This window comes from Chinchilla lanigera, unplaced genomic scaffold (genome assembly GCF_000276665.1).
Source record: "Chinchilla lanigera isolate Chin_1 unplaced genomic scaffold, ChiLan1.0 scaffold00003, whole genome shotgun sequence".
NCBI classification, from domain to species: domain Eukaryota; kingdom Metazoa; phylum Chordata; class Mammalia; order Rodentia; family Chinchillidae; genus Chinchilla; species Chinchilla lanigera.
Window position 1 is genome coordinate 44,736,768 of NW_004955404.1, and position 23,500 is coordinate 44,760,267.

The 23,500-nt window shown below is 36.7% G+C and overlaps 1 protein-coding gene across 1 annotated transcript in view; it reads left to right on the forward strand.

Annotated features, from left to right (window-relative positions):
- Diaph3 (diaphanous-related formin 3) overlaps window positions 1-23,500 on the forward strand; it is a 453,636-nt gene that overhangs the window by 83,460 nt on the left and 346,676 nt on the right. Inside the window, 1 exon segment of the mRNA XM_005374208.2 lies at window positions 20,384-20,514. Within this exon segment, the coding sequence (XP_005374265.1) occupies window positions 20,384-20,514 (131 nt within the window).

Sequence of the window (23,500 nt, forward strand, 5' to 3'; positions counted from 1 at the left end):
ATTACTAGGAATAACATTGGAATGACAGAATATTCTTAAATTTAAATACAGAAGTTACAGAATAGATGAGTACATTTGCTTGTAAGCAAACATTTTTGTATGTGTAGCAAAGATGAGAGTAAAAACATTGGGAAAAACTAAATAAAAAAGAAACCCAGAAGAAAATATTCACTGTATATAAAAGTGTAAAGAACACCTACAAATCATTAAGAAAAAGATGAACAACCCAATGAGAAAGAATTTGTTTAATGTGAATAAGCAATTCACCCAACGAGAATTACAAATAACAGACAGCCTTTTGAAAAGATGTTCAGTCTCAATATGTAAAGTAAAACAGGTATGGGGAGCATTTTCCATCTGTCAACATAAAAAACTAAAAAAATTGCTGACTGTAATTGTTGATGTGAGGATATAGACATATATATCATGTAACCTTTTCCAGTATAATTTGACAGTATCTTTCCAATTTGTAAATTCCATATTTCCACTCTTCTCAATCTATTTTATCAAAATAACTTGAAAGTACAAAATCTATGAGGGTGTTTCTTACAGTGTGAAATGCCAAGCTACTTAAAACAACCAATATATTGATTAGTAGCAAAGTGATTGAGAAATTTATAGTACATGATGGAATTTATGAGGAGTATAGTTTTAAAATGAATGCGTTAGATCTGATTGGGAAAGTTACCCAATATGAAAAACTATATAGAAGCGTATATATGACGTGAACCATTTTTTTACCTAAAGGGTGGCCATGTGAGTCTCAATATGTCTGTGAATGAGCAGGCACCTTTCTTTGGATGTGTTGTGTTATCCACATTTTCAGCATGGGTACCAGCAAATACCCTTTCAGAATAACATTTTCTTAGCAGAAACAAAATCTGATGTTCCTAATAGAGAACAACACTTTAGTCTTGTTTACCAAGTTGTTTTGTTATGGTACAGATGGCCTGATAACATGGACCACATTTCAATTAGAAAAAATAAAAACAAATCAGCAGAGCTAATAGTATGCTGTTTGCAAAGCTTTTAAATGTGACTTGGAATAGCACACAGATTTATTTTATATTCCTGTAGTAAATTGGCACTCATTTAATACTTTCATTTACAGAACTTAAAGTTTTGGAAACATCTGGATAAATCTATGAATAATTTAAGTGTTCAATTTGTGATCATTGCCAAATCATGTTTATTAAGCATTTACCAATGTGTGACAATGCTGGGTGCTGTTAAATATCAGCATAAATGAAAAACAGGAAATCTGAGGAAAGTGAAGTGAATATACCAGGGAAGTGGTATATTACTACATTAAAATACGTGTGAAAAATATCATTTTATATTAGATTTTGCTGTCTGCCTTCAAAATGTAAATTTATATAATCTGATATTTTTAGTCTGACAATTTAGAGGAGTAGATCTGATAGCATGAACATTACTTTCCATTTCTGAAAAGTTTTTGATTCTTCTTTGCCAGGAAACACAGTCAATTACAGTCTGATTCCAAAGCCTTTACACTGAAAACTCGATGGATGTCATTTTCTTAAGACCTCTTTTCAACAGTAATGTATAGATATTGTAGGAAATATGAATAAACAGAAAAGAAAATGAAAACCATCCACAGTTTTTTTCACCAGAGGTAACTGTTAACATTTTTGGTTACTTTTTTTCAGTCTTGGAAAATGAGGTTGAGAATACCACCCTCTAAAGGTTGCTATGGGGAGGAGATGAAATATCACTGTGCTTATGTTGTCTGCCATACGCGATAAAGCATCTAGCAGTACATAAGATAGATGAATTTCTAGTTACTTAAGCGTCCACCTTATTTCTGGTTGTTCTTTTACTTCACTAGGTTCCTGCTTTTATTTCACTGTTGTCCTGATTATGTTCCACCTTCTTTTATTCTGAGGTTTGTTACAGACCCTTAGTAAATTATAGGAAGTAGCATAAGGTATTCGTTGGTACGTATTTGTCACTTAAAGTTTTTGGTATTCTATTTCAAGGAAGATTTCAATGTTCATATACATGTTTGTGTGTTTCATAGAGAATACTATCCATAAAGAACAGAAGGAAATGAGAATATTCTCCTTAAATTCATGAAATTAGGTCTGCTGGATAGAAGTTCTCAACCATTCCTTCATTCACATGAACATAACTAATCTGTGAAATATAGTTAGCCAGAAGAGAAAAGTAGTGACAGTGAAAGCTTTAATGAGTGGACTAAGGAGGAGAGGCCGAGTAAAGGAGGAAGACCTGCTGCTCTAGGTATATTTACATCTGCAGATACATCATAGAGAAGAACTAGTTGGAACAGTATAGGGAGAGGAGTATTCAGTGGGAAAATTGGGTTCTGTTTTACGTAGGAAATGGGGGATACACTTTGAGAAAAGACATGGACTGGGAGGTTCCTGATGGTCATTTAGATGAGCAACTCAGGCAGAGGACCAATGGGCAAGACAACAAAATCTATGATGAGGTGAATGTGTAGTGAACGAGAGGGGTGTGAATGTATAGCACAGTAGTCAGTTGTTTGGTGCACACAAAGAGATGAGTTAAGGGAAGCAGAGCTGAGAGATGTTTGGTTGGAAAGCTGGATCTGGTTGAAAGATTTATGGAAAAGGAATCAATGGAGAGAAAAAGATTTAATACAGCAGGGAAACAGATGCTAGGATGGATTGAAGGTGTAGGGCTGTAAGTTTTAAGAATAACGAAGCACATATGCTTCTGTGGACAGGAGGTTGAGGACAAGAGAAAACTGGCCTCCTTGATGAAGAGAAGAAATAGCAGTCACGGGGCCATTTGAAATTAGAAAATATGAACAAATAGTAATGCAGATTAATTGTTCTTAAATTTTTGTGTGTATGTATCTTTTTGAGACAGGGTCTCGCTATGTAGTTCAGGCTGGCCTTGAGCTCACTTTGTAGCCCAGGCTGGTCTTGAACTCCCAAAGATCCTCCTGCGTCAGCCTCCTGAGTGCTGGGATTATAGGCATGTGCCACTACGCCCAGCTGTTCTTAAACTGTTTAACTGAAGAACACTTTCTGTAAAAAAAAAAAATAGTTTTACCCAATCTTCACTCTTCCCTCCATGCAAGTGGGGCTCTTCTACCTGAAGAAGGGCGGGAACTTAGAAGCTGTGGGTGACCCTCTGGCCAGTTATGAGGCATGATCACAGAAGCCACGAGCTGTGTGGGCACAGGGCAGACTCACTTCAGGTGTGCATGTGGGACAGTAGAGTGCAGAAAAAGATGATGACAGTGTGGAGAACCTTGGCGTCAGTTGCTCCTTGTCTACGGATAGGTCAGAACAATCCTGATCTAGCAAGGAGTGAAAACGAGCAAATCCCGTTCAGACCAGAGAGCTAAGGTGCAAACCAGTAAGTATTTTTTAAAATTAGGCATTGGCTGTCCCATCTATTTCCAGTATCTGGAAATGAGGCTTATCTCATTTAGGGTGTAAAAAGATATAAACTACAAAGAAAAAAATTTTGTGAACATTGGTTAAGGAGAAGACATTTTTTTTCAAGTGGAAACTCTTAAGTGTGTTATCACTGTAGTTCTAAAGAATAATTTAAGCAATATTGCCACATATAAAATTCAAAAGCTTTAGATATTGTGCATTAAGAAATAATTAGATTTCATTTTCCTTAAACTAGATAGTGATATTTTCTTGGTGCAAATATTTGGGGACTTAGGAAAACTGACATGAGTAGTTAGAGCAGAAAACACGTAGTACTAATTTTCTAATACTGGAATAAAAACCAGTATCTCCAGCAGAACTATTCAGTTGGGCAAGTACATGACAGTGTTTGTCAAATCTCTCTTGGTTGTCAGGGAGAGAAGCCTGACTTGAAATAATTTGAGTTTAAAGGGGAATTTTGCTAGCTGTTATATGTAGAAGAGATGGAGATAATTCTGAGGATAGCTGGAATCAAAGTCTGATGCCCGGGACTTTCTCCTTCCTACTCCTTTGGCTTCCTTGGCTCTGGCTGCAGAGCAGCTTTGTCTAATAATTGGAAACCTGGGAACTATAAAAGAAAGCGTAGGTATAATCAACTATTTTATAAATGCTAAATCTTTTTGTATGACAAATTAAGAATAGGGAAAAGACAATAGATCTGGTTAAAAAAAAGGTTTTTATAATGATTTTGACTAGATGTTAATACTCAGACCTACAATGAGTCTCTATGAATTGACTACAGAAAGAAAAAAGAAGGCCCCCCATGGAGAAAGAAAGGAAGGAACAAAGGAGAGAAAGAAAGAAGCAATAGAAAAGTGGACTAGGGATCTGAAAAGACAATTCAAGAAGGACAAATACAACTAGATAAAATCACACCTGAAAGTATTTAGTTTTACATATTCAAATTAAAATAACTTTATACCTATCACAGTCACAAAACTTTAAAGATCCTGATAGTCGGGCATAAGTTGAAGATGGCAAATAAATTTATTGTGAAAGAAATCACTTGAGACAATGGCTTGTATTCTTGCTTTTGTAATTTCTCATGCTAGCTATATATTTATATCTGGTATTTAATACATTTTTGTTGAGTAGAGAGATATGTATGTCTGCTATATACACATTAATTCTTTTATATATTATACTAACAAATATTTGTTGAGTAAATGCTCTGGCTGATAAAAGTCAAAAGAGAAGCAGAATTTCAGTAAGAAAATATTCTATTAAAATGTAATTTAAACTATTGATTACCCACATGTAATACAAATGCAATTCCTTTCAGGAAAACTCTTGACTTCATTTTCACATTGATAACAATTTGGTTAGCTTGGTTCTTAAATTGAAATAAGGTTGAAATAAGACGGGTGATTGAGTACTGTAAAATGAATGTAAGATGCTACTAGTTTTCTTAAATCTTAAGCAGTTTGAAATTCATAGAGTCATGCCATTCTGGTTTTCATGAGTTCTTATTTTGTTGCAGCAGGGTTGTGTCATTTCTGTCACCCCCGATCCCAACCTGGAATGTACATATGCACCGTCATTTATTGATGAATAACTTCACAGTGTGTGTCACACAAACACTAGTTCAGCACAGTGTTATTTTTCAGTGGTGTTCTAGGGCCCGTTTCTCTTTCTTGTTCTGTGACACTGTCTTGGATGTATGTGATCGGTGACCTGGGAGTTTTTACATTCCTTGGGTTGGTCAACATTACCCATAAATTATTTTCTTTTCTGTATAGATTGTTGCTAAATATTTACAGGCAATAACAGTGTATTTAATCATGAATCATGACCTTTGAAGTGGTGACTGAAAATTAATTGGAAAATAAATTATACATTGCGGAGTTCAATTGTGCTTTTTTTTTTTCCTGTTTACTGATTTATTGATTGATCGATTGATTGTAGTACCGAGGATTAAACTCATGGCCTCCTCACTGAGCTACATCTCTAGCCCTTTCTGTTTTTCATTTTGAGGAGGTCTCATTAAGTTGTCCAGGTGGGTTCAAACTTGCACTCCTTCTACATCACTGTGCCCTTGGGCTAGGGTCACAGGTGCGTGGACCATGCTGGCTTTCTGTTTATTTTCACCCTAATTTTAAGCCTGACAAGCCTATGTAAGGTATTTGCTTTTCTTACATCAACATTTTTTTTTTTAACTAAACAAGTTAGTCCAAATGCGAGTTATCCCATTTGTATCATTAAATTTGAGTACTGTTGTGCTTCAAGGGTAATCCAGTTCACATTTCTGTTTAGTAAATGGTTTATTCCTTATGATACATATCAATGAGTAGAAATAGCAGCCAAATTAAATTTATACTGTCTCTTTGAATTTTCTTAGCCTATTTTAAAAGAAATATTTCATTAAAAGTTTCAATTTTGATACTTAATAAATAATTTATGGGGACTGTGTGTTTTTGAAGATCATCATGAGACTTATTCTGCATTTTGAAATATATTGCTCAAAGCAGTGATTAATTGTATCTTTTGAAGATCACTGTGTTTTCCCTTTGGATTTCTGTTGATAAGTTAGAAAGATACCTTAATTATTTCTCCTCCCCTATGTGTACCTGAATTTGTTTTTTATGGAGGACCACTTCTTGTTGCTACAAGTAGTGATTAGTGGACTTTTCCCTCTTCTTTTCTTATTTTAGTAAGTATTTTAGTACTTAATAACAGGGCCGGAGAAGATAGTCAGTTTATAAACTACTGTAAGAATTTTTGAAAATTCTTTTAAGATTGATTGAGTCCAGAGATGAAAAATATGTTGATAGATAGAAACATGGCAGGTATCCAAGTCAAGACCTTTTTTTTTTCCCCCAGATGACATTGAACTCAATATGTAGCCCACGCTGGCCTTAAACTTGTGATGATCCTCCTGCCTCAGCCTCCTGAATGCTGGGATTACAGGCGTGCACCACCACACCCAGCGAAGATCTTCATTTTAATAGTAGTTTGTTATAGATTAGTAAGGATATCACATCTTACATTCATTTATTTATTCATTTTTTTCTCCCAATAAACATTGCTGTATATCAAACACTGTTCTAGGCAGTAAAGAGGTTATTGTAAACAAAGTTGATTATGTTGCTGCCCTTATGTACCTTATATTCTAGAGGTACAATCAGTAAATATGGGCTGGAGATATAGCTCAGGGGCATAAGCACCTGCCTGGCAAGTACAAGGTCATGAGTTCAATCTCCAGTACCACACACACACACAAAAAAAATAAATAAATAAAATAAATAAATAAATAAAATAAAATCAGTAAATATGTGTTAGGGCAGAGAGAAAAAAAGGAATTGTATTAGTTATTTTTTTACCGTTAGTACTTTCACTCATCTTCCTCCCTACTACTATAGAACTTGGGAACATGACATTTTCATCTTTTCTACCAAGACAAACATGCCTTTTTATCCACATGGTTCTTGGAGTTGTATACTTGGTAGATGCCCAAATACAAAGGTTTAGGGGAACTTAAAATAATATACAGGATCACTGGTCTGAGCAGCAGGGAAACTACAACAACTTTAGAAAGAATTACTCCCCAAATTAGTAAAATTGCCAAGAGTTCAATTCGAAAATTTAACAAGTAGTTTGGTTGTTTTGTTCATTTCACTGTTTTTAACAAGCAGAACACTCCCTGAATATAGTAGATGCTCAGCATATGTCATGGATTGAATACTAGATGGTAAATGTATCATTTTAACCAACAACTGTAACACAGTTTTGACCCAGACTGAAGTTTTTAAACAACATTCTTTTTCATGATTTTCCTGTTCTTGGGTGATGCATATAAAGATAAACATAGCAGTTATCTTACAAAGTGTTCTTAGTCTGGTAGTACTCGTAAAATATGTTGATAAGTCAGTGAGACAAGTTAGTAGGAGAAATAAGTCTAGAGTGGGAGTTGGGAGATTTGGATCCTCTCCTGTTGAGACTGGAAGAGTTCTTTAGGAAGGTGACACTGACAGAGACAGCAGGGCAGTGGGATTGGAACATTTGGAAGCGGGGTGTGGAAGTGTACAGAGCTGAAGGACTCACACTAATAGAGGTGTGTGTGCATGGGGAAACCTTTCAGGGCTGTGTTTGTCTTGTCTGGAGTGAAGCTCCTATGTGATAATAGCAGGGTAAGGTTAGGAAGGAAGGTTTTGAAAATGGTGAATTTTTTTTTTTCATAACAAGTACAAACTGAGTGTTTGAAAGGGCTGGATGGTGTGAGAGAGGCCTCTTTGCGTCTTCCTATTAATGGGAGAAACAGTTTTCCCTGTATTTTGTCTCCATGTCTTGGCCATGGGACCCGTTCACCTTCCTCATGTGGAGTGAACACTCAACCCGCTCAGGCAACTTTTTCAGCTCTCTCCTCATCTCTCATCTGGTGTTGTCCCTGTCTTCTTTCTCTTCCCTCTCTCTCATTCTGGTAGGACCAAGAAGGTAAGTTCTTTCTTTACAAGTCCAGGTGAGCCTGGCATATCCTCTTTGTGGTCGTCTAAGGCTTCTCAGAGGCTTCTGTTCACCCTCCTCACCGTGGTGTGAGTGTGGAAGGTACAGTGTTGTAGACTGTGTTCATCCCTGCCCCGAATTCCTGTTATCTGTGGGTGCTGTAGTTTGCGTCTTGAATATCCCCACAGGCCCATGTGCTGAAGGCTTGGGCCTCAGCTCATGGTGCTGTGTGGAAGTGGGGCCGAGTGGGAGGTTGTTGGTCGTTTAGGACGGGCTTGGAAGGGGATACTGGGATGCCTGCCCCTTTCTGTTTCTCTTTTGCTTCCTACCATGACAAGATGAGCAGCTTCGTCCTCCATGGCTCGTATCATGAGGTACTGCCTCACCACAGGCCCACAGGTAATAGGGCCAGCTATCTATGGACTGAAGCCTCTAGAACCATGAGCCAAAATACACTTTCTTTGTTGTTTATTCAAGTCAATTTAGGTATTTTTTTACAAATATCTAAGTTAGTTGGACGGCCAGTTAACTCAGTGGTTTAGAGTCTAATCTCTTAGTGCAGCTTAAATTTCTGTTTTGTTTTAATTCTTGTATATTTTATGTCTTCTTTCTTTCCATTTCTTACAACACTTGTAATGTGGCCACCTGGTTCTTAAAAGGCATCAGCAATTCAATTCACCTAACTGTCCACTTGCCTATGTTGCTTGTTTAATTCTGCTTTTCAGTGCCTATCTCTTAAGACCAGTTCTTGGGCTCTCCACTGGGAAGCCTTTCCTACTTTCCTAAATTGTACCATGCCAGTCTATCTCAAGTCCGTTATGTAAAATGGCAACAAGTGGGACATCCTCCCTTCTGCTCACAGCGCCTCAATTCATTCCCAGCCTCCCCAAACCCTTGTACCTGGCAGATGCTGCTTCCCACCTGATGATAAGCGTATTGTCAGGCGAATTTTCTCTTACTTTTACTTTTACCATTATTTACTCGTAAATAATAGACACTCAGGTATATGTTTAGTGAGTGAATCTTTTAGGTGGGATAACTGGGTTTTTCTAGAATTTTTAGGAGTATCAAAATCTTTAGTTCCATGGTTGTAAATGTTCTTCACAGGAGCAAGGTAGTTCAGTAAACTTGCATTAATTTAAGAATTACTTATATAATAGGTATTTAAAACATCAAAAGTCCCAGCAAATTCTGGGAAATAGATTATTTGAGACAGGTTTGGCCTTTTTCTGTCTCTCGGCTCAGAAGCATGAAGTATGGACAGATGACCAACAATCTGGTTTTTGTTGGACTTCACTTGCTTCTCATTTTGATCATGCTGCCCTCTACCCGACCCCTTCAGAACGTGGGTTTGCCCTTCCTTGTTTTGATCCATAAAGTGCACAGCTTTAGAAGTGCTGTAAGAAAACCCTTGTTGTGAGCTGGTATATTCCAAATGGCTTTTCACTGCAGCTTCTTGTACCCCCATAAGCTGCTGAACACTTATATGGAGAAGACCACAACCCCGAGGCCCATAGCTGCTCTTAATGGAATAGGATCCAAAGACTTTGTTTCTTTCTCCTCTTTATCTTTTGTCCCATATTTATATGTTATTTATTTGAAGAGTAATCTAGAAAATGTATTAGATTTATACCATTTGTATTTTTTAGCTGTTTACAGACAGATTTATAGGCTAAGGTAGCATGTAGGTATGACGTGGTGAGGTGTCTTCCTAAATTAAGGAAAATAAATTAGCAAAAGAGAGCAATAGTCTGAAACTGTAAATGTTAGCTATGACACTTGAAAATACAACTCAGAGTTGTGGAGGCAAATAATTGCACAATTACCTGGAGGGACTGAAAAACAGATTGCCTAATTTTAAAAACTGAAGCAGCTGGTGTTTTCTCATTCCCTCACCCCCTTTTGGTAAATGCCCAATGAAGTTTTGTTGTGCTTTTTTTTCGTTTTAACATAAACATAATCACCACAATAAGGAAGATAATGAACCAATCACTAAGAGCATCAGTGCATTTTTCCTCTCTGTTCAGATGTGCCGGTATCCTTCATTGAACCATCAAATCGAGGCAGGCAAATTAGAACATCCATGTTTATTTCATCAGATTTCCCTCCCCAAGCTTTGGGCTGTTTTTTAAATCTTTAAATCACAATTTGTTGTTCAGGTGAAACCAGAGATGCTCAATGAAAACAAGTGGCCTTATCTGACTCTATGTAACTTTTTCATTTAATTGTATTGTCTAACCAGAATATAGATAATGGTATTCTTTTCGTTTTATTTGTTTTGTTTTTGAAATAGAGTCTCACTATGTAGTTCAAACTGGCCTTCAACTCATAGCAATCCTCTGCCTCAGTCTCCTGAGTGCTGGGATTACAGGTGTGCACTATAGTGGCATTCTAGTTAAATTACTTTAAGTGGCATGTTTTAAAACTGACTTAAAGACTTAGGAGATGTGAGTGCACTTAACTTTAGAAATAGTAATAAATTTCAAAATGGTTTTTAGTACTTTTAGATTATATTCAGATGGTAAATTCCACAAATATTTAGTATAGCATTTGATAAACTGTAAGTACACCTAGGAAATCAGTACTAGCTGGGGAAATAGGACAGTGCCTCTGTATTCAAATGTTACAGTCCTTTCCTTCCCCAAGATACTTTCTCAAACTATCAAACACTATGAGCTAATTTTTTTCCTAATTCATAAATATTTTACAAAATCTTTGGCATTATGTTACAAATTACACAAAATAAAAATCCATCATTTTAAAGTGCATATTTCAGGGACATTTATTATCTTCACAATACTACACAGATGTCTCCTTCCAGGACATTTTTATCAAGTCAGAAAGGGCCTGTGGACCCGTTAGACAGTCACTTCCTATCTCTGTCCTCACAGACCTGCCCTGTGGAATCCACTTTCGCTCATTCCTTCCTCCCTGTTTTGCCCGTGATACTGCCAGTGCTGCTTCACTAACTTGCACATGGTCTCCTGTGATCTTCCTTTTCTTACTGATCCCTGCAATCATCCATTTCTCAAGGAGCCCAGGTTCTTTTTCATAGAGAACGGTGTTTAAAAAGAAGCCCTGAGGCTAGTTCTTCTATTAGTATGTCTTTACTTCTAGCCCCTTTTACACAGAGCTAGACAATGTGTGTTTTCTTGCATGTATACTTGTGTGCACATGTGTGTATGAGGTACATGTGCAGTGAGCTATCCATTGGTATGCATGGAGACATTGATTTCAGGACCCCTGACCCCACCAAAACCCGAGAGTGCTCCAGTCCCTCGTGTCAAATGATACAGTGTTTGCATGTAACCTAAGTACGTCCTCCCATGTCTTTCAGTTTTATATTTTGTGTTTTTAGAGAAAATTACATTTATATTTGTTAGTGAGCAGCCAGAATAGCCATTCAGAATTTACAGGTTTACTTCAAATCATTTTTGGATTACCTGTTACACCCAATACAGTGTAAATACTTACCTGGAGAATGACAAGAAAAAGTCTGTATATATGTAGTACAGATTGGATTTTTAAAAGCATATTTTCAATAAGCTGTTTGTTGAATCTACAGATGCAGAACCTCAGGTTACAGAATGCTAACTGTGCATCTGTATATGGAAAACACATGCTGTATATATACACAAAACTACCTATGTCCCTTCTCTATGTAGCTCTACTTCCCGCCTTTGCACTCCCCTCCGGTAAACATACATGCACACACACACATACACGCACGTGCACACATGCACACACACACACACACACTGAAAAAACTACAAATTCATATTGGTAACCCGGTGGAAGTGTGTGGGAGAACAGAGATCCTTAGTTCATGGTTGCCAGCAAGGAGAAGGGAGATTGATACTGGTTAAATATGGGTAGATAATACCAGAACATAGTGTGTTGAGTTTCTTTTATTACTTCAAGTTAATTTATAATTGTCTAACATTAGCATTGGATTGTTAGGTTTTAAGTTTTTCTTTGTGTATATCTTTTAGACAGCAAAAAGGAAAATGTACTTAGTAATTCTAAACTTTCAACAAATGCTATTTTCTGTGTACAGTAAAAACATGTACCAAAATTGTAGACGGGTATTTTAGCACATTGTGTTCATTAAATGTATGTCAAAGCACAGAGCTCTTTAAGAGCACTCCTTGATAAATTTTATTCTGTCGGTGAGTGTACCTTCTCGTAGTACTTTTCAGCTTCCATGTTTCTGCTAGGAGTTTGTTTAAAATCACTGGGGAGTAACAGATTTTATTGGCAGTAGAGATCTGTTTGGGTTGTAAATGTTCAGAAATGAGTAATTCGTGCTGCAGTGAAAGCCTAGTGTTTCTGTTGATCAGTGACATTAGAGATGCTTGAAATCTTCTGAAAAATGCAGGCAAATTGTTGCAATGCATTTAAATAGTGATATACATGATGGTAATTTAGATTATAATTATCCTCTTGGCAGCCACTGTGTTTACCCTTGTTTTGTACTCTGCTGAGTTGGCTGTTTTCTTCAAATATTATCAGTGCCAACTATTTCTTTAAATATTTTTGGCATTTTGTATCATCCCAGTGCCAACTATTTCTTTAAACATTTTTGGCATTTTGTATCATCTCAGTCTCCTCACCTGAATGGGTACCGAAAGTTTAGGAATTTCAATACAAATGAGAATCCAAGGCAGTTAATTTATGGTCACTGTCTTAAGAGCCAAGGAGGTAGACAAGTATGCTTATGTAAGGCAAGCCTGAGTGTCTTCACTCACTGGTCATTAGGAAAATGTGGACTTTATGTTGATTGCATTTTCTGGTGTGGCTTCCCGTTCCCAATTCACCTGCTTAAAATTACAAAATAGATGTGATGGAGAAAGATCTTTAGAGTCTAATAACTAACTTTACCAACTTAATGTTTCAACTAATTGTACTGGCTCCCCACCTTTTCATAATTTAATCTCTAGAGCTATGTTTTGGGTCCTTATGGTAAAAAAAATGTGGGTTTTCTTCATACGTTTCAGTGTGATGGAAAAACCGAGGACTTGGTTGCAGTTTAGGATGCTGCATTTCGAGTTTTGATATGGGTTACCTGGTGGGGGGAATACAGTGTCATTTGGCTGGTTGGATAACAGCCCACAGTGAGTGGGGCAGTGACCAGAGATGAGTCCTGTGATGTCTAGGTAATGTAAGCAAACTTGCTTTAAGAAAGTACTGCGTATATAGCAGTGTTCAGTGTGCCGTGTCATCCTCCTGCAGTGTGTGGACATTCTAGACTTAGTTTTTCATTTTGCTGTTTTTAAAATAATAGATTCCTCAAGATTATATGAAAATTACTCAATTATTTGAAAAATGAAGGAGGTCATTTCTTCAATATTTTATCCTGGTAACTGGAAATACAATGCATTTTTGTTACAGAAATGGTACCTCAAATTACTCTCCAAACAAATGAGAGAGAATGGTGAGGAAACGTGCTGACTATCCTCCACATAAACTGAGATAAAAGGCAGGCAGTCAGGCAGGAACAAAGGAATCTGGGCAAGACAGGTCAAAGGAAATGGTAACCATTACCTGTAATAGTTACGTAGAGAAAGAAAGATTGTTTGGCTTTAGAGAGATAGAAATGGTCAGGGAAATGAGCTTGTTTAAAGGTATATTACTTTTTATACCTTAAAATACATTTAATAAGGAGTATGACAAGTGTAATCTGTATACTCTCTCTTTTTGCTATCCTGCATTTGGTCTTTTAGAATCAAATTTACTAAGGGATTAAAAAAGATTTAAAAATTATGGTGGATAAATAGCCTTCTAATTTTTCTCATGTCAGGCAGACATCCTTATCTCACTAATGTGTTTTGATACCACAGGGGATAAAGCTTTCCAAGTATTTTCATCTTCATGGCTAATGGACTTACAGATCCGCAGTCAGAGTGTCCTCCCCCACGCTCCCTCTCCTTGCCGCTTCCTTTGAAGTTAGGTGAAATGAAAGAAATGCAAGAGAACCTGTGCTGAAAAGGAGTATTTCAAATTCTTACATTTTCTCCCCTTGATTTTCTTTGTTTCATACTTACATTTTGATAGTAATATAATAAATGTAATGAAAGGGGAAATTATGTTGAAAATTAATCCCTCAAATAGTTGGACTTTTTCCTGCATCTTTAGTTCTTTAATTTGGGATATTCCAAATTAAAATAAGCATTTCTTTTAGTGTGTGTGTGTGTGTGTGTGTGTGTGTGTGTGTGAGAGAGAGAGAGAGAGAGAGAGAGAGAGAGAGAGACAGACTTCTTTTGCTCTCCTTTCTTTTTTCAATCCTTAATCTGTGTATTCCATTTTAATGCAGTTGCATTCATTCAGTGAACAGCAGAGGTTTTACAAAGAACTGGTGAAAGGCAAATGAATTAGGCAGAAAGAGACATGGCATAAAGAAGTGAGCATGTACTAATGGACTCCTCCTTTTTCCTGGAAGATTTGGTTACCTGGCTTACTGCTCTTCTTCCTGCTACGACTGCTGCCATGATCTTTGAAGTCTTCTCTCACACAGATGATCCAGCCAACATTTCACTTTCTAGGTTGGCCTGGGGGACAGGCCTGGAGTCCCAGCACTCCAGAATGCTGAGACATAAGAGTCAGATGTTCAAGCCCAGCCTGGGAAGCTTAGCAAGGTCCTGTTTCAAAATAAGAATAAAAAAAGGGTTGGGGATATAGTTTGGTGTAAAGGCCCTGGGTTCAATCCCTGGGGGGTTGGGGGGAGTACTTTCTTACTTCTTGACTTCGTTACTCCCAGTGATAATTATTCTCTACCAAATCTTAGCTACTTATTAGCTGGGATACTAGAATACCATCTCTAAACATGATGTACAGACTTCCTTCCCTGAGCACTATGTCTCCTACTTATGTAGTACCCTATTTTAAGAATTCTATAACCCTATTGGATGTACTGATCCATTGCCTTAGCATTTTTTATGTCTATCACCTCTGCCTTTCCATGTTCTTACTTACTTCCCTCCTCTACCTGAGCTCCACAGTTTTATTCTCTGACACCAACCACCAGTTCATGTGCCTTTCTGTCCATATCAACCCTACTCTTGGTTAAAATAAATTGCCCACTTTTGCACCTATACCTGAACACACCTTACATCTCAAGGGAGGCTACAGTGACTTGTCTTTTCTCAGTGACCACACTTCATGAACAAGCCCTGATCAGCATGTAGCTATTCTATCACACATTCTTTGTTAGAGCATTTCTTTATTTTCTGAAAGCAATGTTAGTTCTGGGTCCTTAGCTTTACCTGACTGTATTGCCACTGTTTTCACTGAGAAGAGTGATGTAGCCAAAATAGGACTGTCATGTTTTAGTTGTGAATCACCAAATTTATCAGAATGTATTTTTTAAGCTCAGCTTTGTTCTTCATACAGTGAAAACTTTTCCCTGTAACTGCAAATTATTTCCTCCTCTTGTATAGTAGGGCATATCTCTCACCTATGCACAGTTTTTGCTTTAGTTTGTTTCCCTGCGTCTGTTCTATACCACCACCAGCCTCCACCATCATCATCATCATTTTTTCTTCTGCTTGGTCCTTCTTATCAGCATGCAAATATGTGTTGTTTTTTATTTTTTTATACTAGGTCACACTCAAGATTCCCAGCTAGATACTGCCCTAAATCTTTGCTCCCTTTTATTCTTCTCAAGAGTAGTCCGTGCTTCCTTTTCTTGCTTTTCCTTCTGAACTTCTGATCAGGTTTATCCCCAGTGCACCATTGCTGCCGCTTTTGTCAAGCCGACAGTCATCAGTAGGTCACCTTTTGAGACTAAAAACCCAGACCTCATCACTAAATTTTACCTTGTTCACACTTCACATACAAATTATCAGCAAGTCCTGTCTGGTCTACATTCAGAATCTACCTTCATGGTAGGCAGATCTCATGCCTCCTGTTACTGGCACCTCTGTAAGCACAGAAACTTTCTAAGTGGTCTCCTTGTTCTACTATTTGCTATGTATGATCTCTTGCCATGGTGTCATTAGAATAATCGATTAAACACGTTATACTTTCTATATGCAGACCCCTCTAATAGTTTTTTGTCCCACTTAGAATAAAGCCTAAAGACTTTATCACGGTTTATAAGGTCCTATAAGGGGCTGACAAAATTTTTCTTAAATGGCAGGTTAGTAAAAATTTTAGGCTTTGTGTGGAAAATATGGTCTCAGTTGCTTCTGCTGCTGTGAAGGGCTGTGCTTTGTTTTTGTCCTTTTCCTCCTCCTCTTGTTTACAAATCTTTAAAAAGTCAGCCTTAGCTTCAGAGTTACAAAGAAGCATTGAGTGCTCAGACTACAATCACTTTCCTGCTTCTAGCGCTGGACTGGTACCTGTTTCACTGAACATTGTTACCTGTGCCTCTTTTTTTAAATTCTTTTTTTATTTTTTATTTTTTAATTTTTAAAGATAATGAAAACACATTAACAACCAAATGGACATAAACAAAACAACACCCAAACAATAGAAGCAATACAGAATTTCAGACAATGAGTTAGGAAACATTATGAAAAGGGCCATACTCCCAAAATTGTACAGATTCAGTACAATCCCAATTACAATACCATTAGCATACCTCACAGATCTATGGAAAACATTCCTAAAATTCATCGGGAACCAAAAGAGACCTAGAATAACAAAAGCAATCCTGGGCAACAAAGACAAGTCAGGTGGAATCACAATCCCGGACTTGAAATTATACTACAAGGCCTCTGTGATAAAATCAGCATGGTACTGCCAAAAACAGACCTGAGGATCAGTGGAACAGACTGGAAGGTGCAGCTACAACCACAAACACACTCAGCCAACTTATTTTTGACAAAGGGGCCAAACAAGTTCACTGGAAGAATGATAGCCTCTTTAATAAATGGTGCTGGAAAACTGGCTTTCCACATGCCAAAGACTGAAACTAGACCCATGACTATCACCATGTGTCTCTTGGTCATGCGCACTGAAGTTTAGTTGAACCTCCTGCTCTTGATGCCAAATTCATTGCTGCCTTAGGGCTTTGTATTTGCTTTTCCATTTGCTTGAAACACTCCTTCCTCATTTCCCCAGCTCCCTCCTCTTCATTCTGGTCTACGTATAAATGTTATTGTCCTAGAAAGATGCCATTTGGTGACTCTTAAGTAGGGATTTCACCTAGGACTTACTCTCATTCATTTTCCCCATTTAAATAAATGTACCGTGTTCGGTTCAAACCAAAAATCCAGGAGTCATTTTGACTTTTATTTCACTTCTATATCTACACCATGTAAGCTGATTACTGCCAGAACACAGGAGGTGCTCCTTCTATCCTTTCATACATAGTAATCTGGGTTATTTTAATACATGTACTGAGTGTTATGAAGATAAAAGCATAGATAGACACCTGGTGTATGGCTCCTGGAAGGCCCGTGGGGACGGCAGGGTTTTGGGGAGTCATTCTCAGTTCATGTCTGACTGATGTATAGAAATAAGTCTGGGCCAGGGTGTCGCAAGGGTACAAGGTACTATCAAGGGTAGTAAGGGCTGTGTAAGCAGAGCGAGTGTTATAAGCAGGGTTCTCAGGAGCAAATACAGAGGCCGTGGGGCAGCAACTTGCTTAAACTGGAAAAAAATCAGTGTGAAGAACTATTTGATCCAATGGCTTTAGTCTGTGCTTCCCAGTACTTATTGGGAAAAAATCTACTTACTGCTTCCACTTAAAATGTTGCCCTTCTTTGTCACCACTGGCTAACAAACACAGGAAGATTCACAGCTCCATTTCTGGGCCTGGACTATGATGGCCCCAAAGAAGAGACTGACAGGTTGAGTTTAGTCTCACATGAAAATGGAGCCAGACTCTTTGTACTCTTTTTCATTTGGCTTTCACTCAACAAAATTTTCTTAATTCATTTATCTGATTGCATTTGTCAAAAATGCATTCTTTTTGTTATGGGGTAGCATTATACTATTTGGATATGCCACAATTTATTGACAAATACTTGAATTTTTCCCAGTTTTTGGCTATTAAGAACCAAGCTATGGGCCACGGATGTAGCTCAGCAGCACAGTGCCTGCTTGGCAAGCACGAGGTTGTGAGTTCAAGTCCTGGTACCCCCAAAAAAACCAAACCCAAAAAACAAGCTATTCTGAACATGTATGAGTGAGTTTTCATTGTTTTGTGTGTTGCTTAACACCAGTTAAACAGTGCAATCTCTGGGTCATATGGTCAACCTATATTTACCTTTCAAGGAACTGCCCAAGTCTTTGTCAAAGTGGTGGCACCATTCTACATCTCAGATACTTCAAATACTCACTGCTCTTGAGGATGTGTAGTACTTCCTCACTGTGGTTGAATATGCATTTCCCTGATGTGGGGGACCTTGGACATGTCATTTTATGATTATTGGCTGCTCATGTGTCTTCTTTTGTGAGTCTCTTTACTGGTATTTTAATGAGGTAGCTTGTATTATTACTGCTGAGTAGTTGGTGTCACATGTTCTGCATGTTAAGTCCTTTTGGGGATACACTTACTATTTGAAGAGCTGGGCTGCCATGGCTGCAGGAGTTTATCTGCATCCTCGTGCTGGTTATGCCAAGAGTGCAAGGAATGAAAGCTTGAACTGTTCATGATATCAAGAAATTTGTAAGCAGGCTACAACCTGAGAATGAGAGACTACCTGAGAAGTAATGCTAGGCAGAAAATAGTCATATTCTGAAAACTTATTTATTGATATGGGTGCACAAATTTTTTGCATTGGCCAAACAATACTTTGGTAGTTTTAGGCAAAAAGGATATTAACAGATAAAATGATAGTGAGATTGAATATATTTTTATGTCAATGATGATAGTAAAAATTGAATTCACTTTCACTGCTGTCATTACCTCTTCTTTCAACTTTATTTCCTTTACCATCAGGATTTCTCCTGAGATTTTGCCATAGAATTTTTCTTTAATAAATTACCACTTTGATATTGATGTGAATAAATGTTTTCCAAGGAATAACTGTCTTCCTAGGACTAATTTGTTTTGTACTTTGATTATGTTTTCTCAAATACAATTACAGCAAATTAATAAAACATGTGAAATGGAAAAAAAATTCCTGCCATCCTAACTAATCAGCTTTTGAATATGTACAGTTCCTACCCTTGTCCTTGGATGTTTAATCTGTAACTTAGATATAATGTAGGGTTTTCTTTACTATGACGCTGACATCCTTATCATGTCATACATGCACGCACACATGCACACACACACACACACACACACACACACACACGTGCGTATCCTTTTGGAACAGGTCTCTGCTTTCTCTCTTAGAGTAAAATTCCAGATTCTCTTTGTAGCTGCTGGCCTTTAAAGTTTTCAGCCCCCTCTATTACATGCTTTCTCCTTCTTTCTTTTTTTCAGATATCTACATGGTTAGCCCTCTTCATCAGCTTTTTATGTAAACACTTCAGTTTGAGGGCTTTGAAGCGAGGCTTTCCTTGACTACCTTATTTAAAATTGTATCCGCGCAGTGAACTCCTCCTTGCCTTTTCTTGCTTTTATCTTCTCTGTTTAAAATACAGTGTTTATAATACACTTTGATTATTTTATTGCCTTCCTCTCCCAACTAGAATAAAGCTAGAAGGAGGAGGGATTCTGCTCTCTTGTTTGTTGTACTATTCTTAGCACTTAGTGTTCAGCATTTAGTAGACCCTCAGGGTCAAAGGAGAGATCTTCACTTCTGACCTGTATTTCATACTGGACTGGATCCTTCCCAAGTTCCCCTGGGGAAGCTAAAATGTGTAGTGGTACAGTGAGCTTCCCTGATACTTCACGCTGTGTCCTTTGTTTTGAACTGTATTTGTTTTTGTTGTTTTCTTTGGGTGTGCACTTGCTTTGTTTTGCTCTGAATTTCTTTCAAATTTTTCCTTTACATAGTTTCTTATTTACCTTTCCCTGTTACTCAGGCCTCTCCAAGCTGCCCTGCCCCTTGTCGGTGCTGTATTCCTTCTATGGGACTCTTAGTTTTGTGTCACAGTGGTAATTTTTAACACAGTGTAATTCCTATCTTGCTGTTTCTCCTCCTAGATTTAGAGTTTGATAATCCCTAGGTCTAAATTGCCTAGAAGAAGATGTTCCTTGGTAATTGTCTGAATCAGTGACTTAAGAGCTTTTGCTGTATTGCTTAGAGCGCTGATTTTAATAAGGTATTTCCTGTATTGAGTTTTCATATTTCTTTTGAATGTGACTGGAATATGATATGCACTTAGTATTTCTTCAGGATAGCTTGCATTTGCAAAAACACTTATTTTAGGTTGAAGTCCTTTTGATACTATGTTATTATGTTTTTGTGGATACCAAGGATTATGAATTTATAGATTTATGGGTAGAAGTAAGGGTATCACTCCTTTACACTCTGAAAGAGTAGTAGTCATAGCAGTTGTCTGTAGCTGTTAGTTTGAGAGGTGGGATTAATTTGTTATTTCATGGATAATAGTATGACATAAATTTTTAAAAACTTATTTTACAGGGAAGTCTTAAAAGTAGCCGGCAATTCTCACCTCAGGAATTCATCCATGAATTGAAAATGGGGTCTTCAGATGAGAGACTTGCCACGTACCTGGAGTCCCTCCGAGTGTCTCTGACCAGTAATCCTGTGAGGTAACTTATCAAAATGAATAGCAGGTAACAGGGCATGTTACCGAGTTAAACAGATGTCCCTGATATGTCATTTTCATTTAAAACTTCACGATGTCTTCAAATGAATAGCTGTTATGCTTATACAATTTTCAAATTTGAATACATGGCATTTATATGCATGATGAAATAGACTCAGTAGAACCTTTTGTATTGGCTGTTGAGCAGTATATAGTTCATGCGCTTAAAGGAAACATTTGTTCCATAGAATTTTTCAAAACTTGAGGTGCTTTTTAAAAGAACAACAAGTATCACAAACTATGAATTTAATGTGACTGAAGTCTGAATTTTGGTGTTGTATGTGTACTTGCTGATTCTTGTTTGACCCAGCAGAAAATACTATAAATTATTTTCTTTGATGGGAATGGTTTCTTTGTAGGTACCCATAGGATGGTGTTATTTTTAGCAAATAAAAATGTAGGACACCCAATAAAATTTGAATTTCAGACACACTAAAATAGCTTGTCTTTCTGAAGTCCAAATTTAACTGGGTTTCTTTTATTTTTATCTGGAAACAGTACCATAGTTGTTTATGTAAATCAATATTTAGACTTTTGGAGTGAGATTAATATTTGAAGCCTTTAAGAAATAATAGTGTGTACAAGTTAAAAGTGAGTGTAATTTTGATAAATGTCTATATTTAAAATTGTCAGATCATTAGATACCAGGAGGCAGACTTGTTAAAAACAAAATAAAAAACCAAGGTGTACCTGAAGTATATTGTATGTGATAATTTGTGTGTCTGAAAGGAGAGATTTCAAGATATAGAGACTATATGCTAACTCTGAATTAGGTTAGTAGCTACACCCAGAGTATTCTGGAAAAAAATTTATATTGAAGTTGTTATGAAATGTCTGAATGGTCAGAATCAGAGAATTTCTGACCTGTAAGCATCTGAGCAAGATCAGGTTAAGCTTTTTATTGTCTGAGAAAGGAATGTTTTTACATAATAATAGTGTGTATATATGTATTGGGAAGGCTAGAATGGCATACTATAATTGGAGGTTAATGATGTGGAAGATTTTTTTTTTGCTGTTCCAAGAACTTCTTTGCAAATTTCTGAACTCAAGCTATAATATAAAACAGTCCTTTATCATACAATTATTTCAAACAAAAGATTACTTTTGATACATGAGAATGAGTGAGGTTTAAGTAAGAGTACGAAGAATAAGTGAAGAATCTAGTGTATTTCAGTTTTATATTTATTTTTCTATTTTGCCATGTTCAATCTGGTTTTTAGACTGTAAGTTAATGGTAGCATGAGAATATGTATTATTTACCTCTGTTTACTGAGCACCTTGTTTATCACATAGGAAATGCTGCAGAGATTTATTGATTCAAATAATAAGGTTTTGATTATAACTTTCTTCCATCTCACCTTGGCTATTGTTAGAAGCTGAGATTGAATCCAAGAATTCAGTAGGTATATTCATATATGAAAAGCTTTTGTTTCCAGCTTAATCTGCACCTGTAAAATGTATTTTTTTAAAAAAATACTCATTGAGCACCTATTTGTCAGGTTGTATTGTAGGGATTGACTAAACAAAGCAAATGTAAACCATCTTTGTATGGAGTTTAAATGTAGGAAAAAGGTATTTTGGGGTCAGTTGGAGGGACCACTCACAATTCTATTTGTCTGCACTGGACACTGAAGGTATGCATTATTTCTCAGTGTAATTAGGTGTATACTCTCCACTGTGCATGACTACTTCCTTTCCTCTTCTTCCTCTTTCCCCTCCCTACTTTTTGAGAAAGAAACCAACATGGAAGGATTTTATGTAGGAATTTATACATAGTACAGTGGATAGGACTACTTATTTTGATTTTACCTAAAACACTGGAAATTATGCTGTATGTTCTTAGTTTTAAAAATTTATTAAACAAATGCCAGTACTTGTGGTATTTTTTTGTAAGACTGGATAGTTCTAGAATATATTAGTAGGAATCCTTGTGTTCTCTGTGAAGTAGTCCTTTTAAATGAAAAGAATAGAAAAATCTTATCAGCGGAAGAATTTTTCTGAAATTGTGCCCTTTAATATGAAAAGACAGAATTGACAAGATACTTGAGAATATTTCTCTTTCTAGTGTAGAGGAATGACTTAGGAAAACTTGCCACCTATGCATTTGAGCCAGTCTTTGGACTTTCCGGTTATGATGTCCTGGCTAAAGGCAGGTTTTCATGTTTTCTTACTTATGTATGCATGCCACTAAATTCCTAGCTGGAATTCTTATTTTTGTAAGCTTCTGAGAGCATTGTTAAAGTTGTGATATCACTGAATAGCTAAAGGTTAGAAATTGTTTCATGCTATGAATAGACTAAAAAACAGGAACAAGTGAACTGATTAATGATGGTTCGCCAAAGCTGGTTTAGGATCAGAATTTCTTTAAATCTAATAAAATAAGGGAAAAATTAGACTCCATCCTTAAATTAGCTTTTCTGTTCTCTGCCCTGAATATATAATGTCTTCCGAGTCATTTATCAACTTCTGAAACTGCCTAGTAATTATGAGCCTTGTCGACATTTTACTACCAAGGTAGAGAATTATGTGAAAACTAGTTTGTTTTATGAAGACTTAATGTGAAGATCACAGAAGTTCTGTTTGATGAGATTTATTGATCATTCAATATTCTTGATGACTGTTTGAGTTAGTTTTGACCATTAGGGAAAAGACCAACTTCCTCAACTTATCAAATATAACTTGTAGTGAATCTTGACATAATCAATAATTATGTTTGGATGATTGAATACATTTGGGTAAAAACATAAAGAAGCGACACATCATGATTGATTTCAAGCCTTTATAGTTCATAACCGTTTATGTATATGCCAAATTAATTATAGAATATATCTTCATTTTCTCAATCTGATGCTTCTGTCAAGGGTAAGAGTTCTATCTCAGAAAATGAGTTCTGTGAAATCTTTGTGTTCTGTGATTTTAGGCTTATTTTA